The sequence below is a fragment of the Myotis lucifugus genome, unplaced genomic scaffold (assembly GCF_000147115.1).
Source record: "Myotis lucifugus unplaced genomic scaffold, Myoluc2.0 scaffold_100, whole genome shotgun sequence".
Taxonomy (NCBI): domain Eukaryota; kingdom Metazoa; phylum Chordata; class Mammalia; order Chiroptera; family Vespertilionidae; genus Myotis; species Myotis lucifugus.
Window position 1 is genome coordinate 563,640 of NW_005871148.1, and position 2,111 is coordinate 565,750.

Sequence of the window (2,111 nt, forward strand, 5' to 3'; positions counted from 1 at the left end):
GGCAGGGAGGGGCCGGGAGGCGGAGCCAGCGGCGGCCCAGGCTCCCGGCCCGCGTGGCTCCGGGGCTGGAGCGGAGATTTCGGCGCCCAGGTAGGAACCGCGCCGGGAACAGACTGGGGACCGGGCCGCGGGGAGGGGCCGGGCGGGGCGCGGAGGATGGGCCGAGACCGCCTCTGTGCCCACCGCAGCCTCGCGGCCCCCAGAGCCCCCCGCTGGGGGCAGGGGGAGCGCAGTCCCCGCCCCACGGCTCCCGGTCCCCCCTCCCGCACTGCCCCCCCTCCCCTGGGGCCCCGCTCCTTCCCAGCCGCCGGGCATCCTGAGAGACCGCCCCCAGCGCCCTCCAGGTTTCGCCTCTCCTTCGATCAGCCTCGCTCCTTGTTTGTGGCACAGGTTCCTGCTGAAGGCGAGGTGGAGTCTGTGCCTGACGAGGGGGGAGAGGCGGGGTGCTCGTCTAGAAGGAGCCAAACGGAAAGTCCGGCTTGCAGCGCGGGGCGAGGGGCGGGGGCTGGAGGGCCGGGTACCATTCTTATGCATCTTAGTGTCACCCGTGCAGTCGCAGAGGGGCTGGCCCCGTGTTTCCGGAATGAATGAATCATTCCTCTCCTCCTCCCCTTCTGAAGGAGGACTTTTTGAGGTCCACGTGCTGCAGAGCAGTTGGGGGGCCTTCTGAGGCAGGACCCCCTGCGCTCTCATTGCTCCTCCTCTGTATGCTCTGTTCTCGGGGGAGGCTCCCTTCCGGTTGGGGCTTGGGGGATGGAGGGAAAGGAGGGAGCTTGTAGGCCCAGCCAGATACTTGTTGAAGGTGTGACGGGCAAGGGACTTGGTTGAGCCTCATAGAAGGTCACAGGAGAAGGGGGTGTTGTGGAGGAGAGCGCCCTGTCAGCCAGGGGCCACGCGTCACTGAATTCCTCTAAGCCTCTGTTTTTCCATCGGTAGAATAATAATATTAGTATTCATTCCTCGGAGCCTTGTGCAGATTAAGAACAATGTCAGATGAAATCACCCAGCACAGCGCTTGGCACATTGCAGGCGCTCAGCAAACTGCAGTGTTCTCCCCGTTCTGCAAAAAGTGAAGAGTTGTTTGTTCCCGTCCCCTCTGTCCCCACATTGGCCACAGACAGACACAGTAGATGTGTCATCACTGTTTGTTGAATGAATATGCTTCATGGAGCTTCCCCCTCCTCCCCCTCTTCCTCCAGGACCCAGGCAGCGCGGGGAGCTGACCAGCACAGACATGCCGGTGCTGTCCGAGGACTCCGGTGAGTGCGGCCCGGGGCTTGGTCTCCCAGCAGCCGGGCAGGAGGGAAAGCAGGCTGCTGTCAGCTGGCTCTCAGGAATGTGAGCCTGGGAGGGAATGTTCACAGGACAGGCTGATGTGTGGTTTGAGGGCCCACCGGGGGTCTCCCTGGGGCGTCTCCGTGGAGGTACCGTGTGTTTGCTGTACTGTTTTCCCACACTCTGGCAGGCTTGCATGAAACCCTGGCGCTGCTGACCTCTCAACTCAGACCTGACTCCAACCACAAGGAAGAGATGGGCTTCCTGAAGGATGTGTTCAGTGAAAAGAGCCTCAGTTACTTAATGAAGGTAAAGCCCCCTTTCATCCTGTCTTGTGAGGGTTTCTGGAGGTCACCCTAGCCACCCCGCTGCCCCAGGAAGGCCTTCAGGAGCCCACTGTGCAGGGCCTTCTCTTAGCTGCCCTGTGGATGACCCAGTTTGCAGCCCTACAGCCGGGCGGCCGGGTGGTGTCCAGGGTAAAGCTAGGCAGCTGGCTTGGGAGGCCCCAGCCGGAAATCGCTGTCTTCGCAGATTCACGAGAAGCTTCGCTATTACGAGAGGCAGAGTCCAACCCCTGTTCTGCATGGCGCCGTGGCCCTCGCCGAGGATGTAAGCCCCAAGTTTCTCCTCTGGTGTCAGCCTCTCCCCACCCGTAGTGCTCTGTGTTCTTGCCTCATCACCATTGCTCAGCCGGGGACTGGGGAGCCCCAAGGCGAAGAGTGTCTCCTTCCCCCCTCCTCCTCCTCCTCCACCTCCTCCTCCTCCACCTCCTCCCTCTCCTCCTCCTCCTTGTCCTCCTCCTCGTGATCCTCCTCCCTCTCCTCCAACTCCCTCTC

The 2,111-nt window shown here is 62.4% G+C and overlaps 1 protein-coding gene across 1 annotated transcript in view; it reads left to right on the forward strand.

The window, feature by feature from the left end:
• The first annotated feature begins 1,165 nt into the window (after positions 1–1,165).
• Positions 1,166–2,111, forward strand: part of MPP3 (membrane palmitoylated protein 3) — a 24,778-nt gene continuing 23,832 nt past the window's right edge. Inside the window, exons 1-3 of the mRNA XM_023756848.1 lie at positions 1,166–1,259; positions 1,466–1,584; positions 1,807–1,884. Coding sequence (XP_023612616.1) covers positions 1,166–1,259; positions 1,466–1,584; positions 1,807–1,884 — 291 coding nt within the window. The remainder of the gene's footprint in view (positions 1,260–1,465; positions 1,585–1,806; positions 1,885–2,111) is intronic.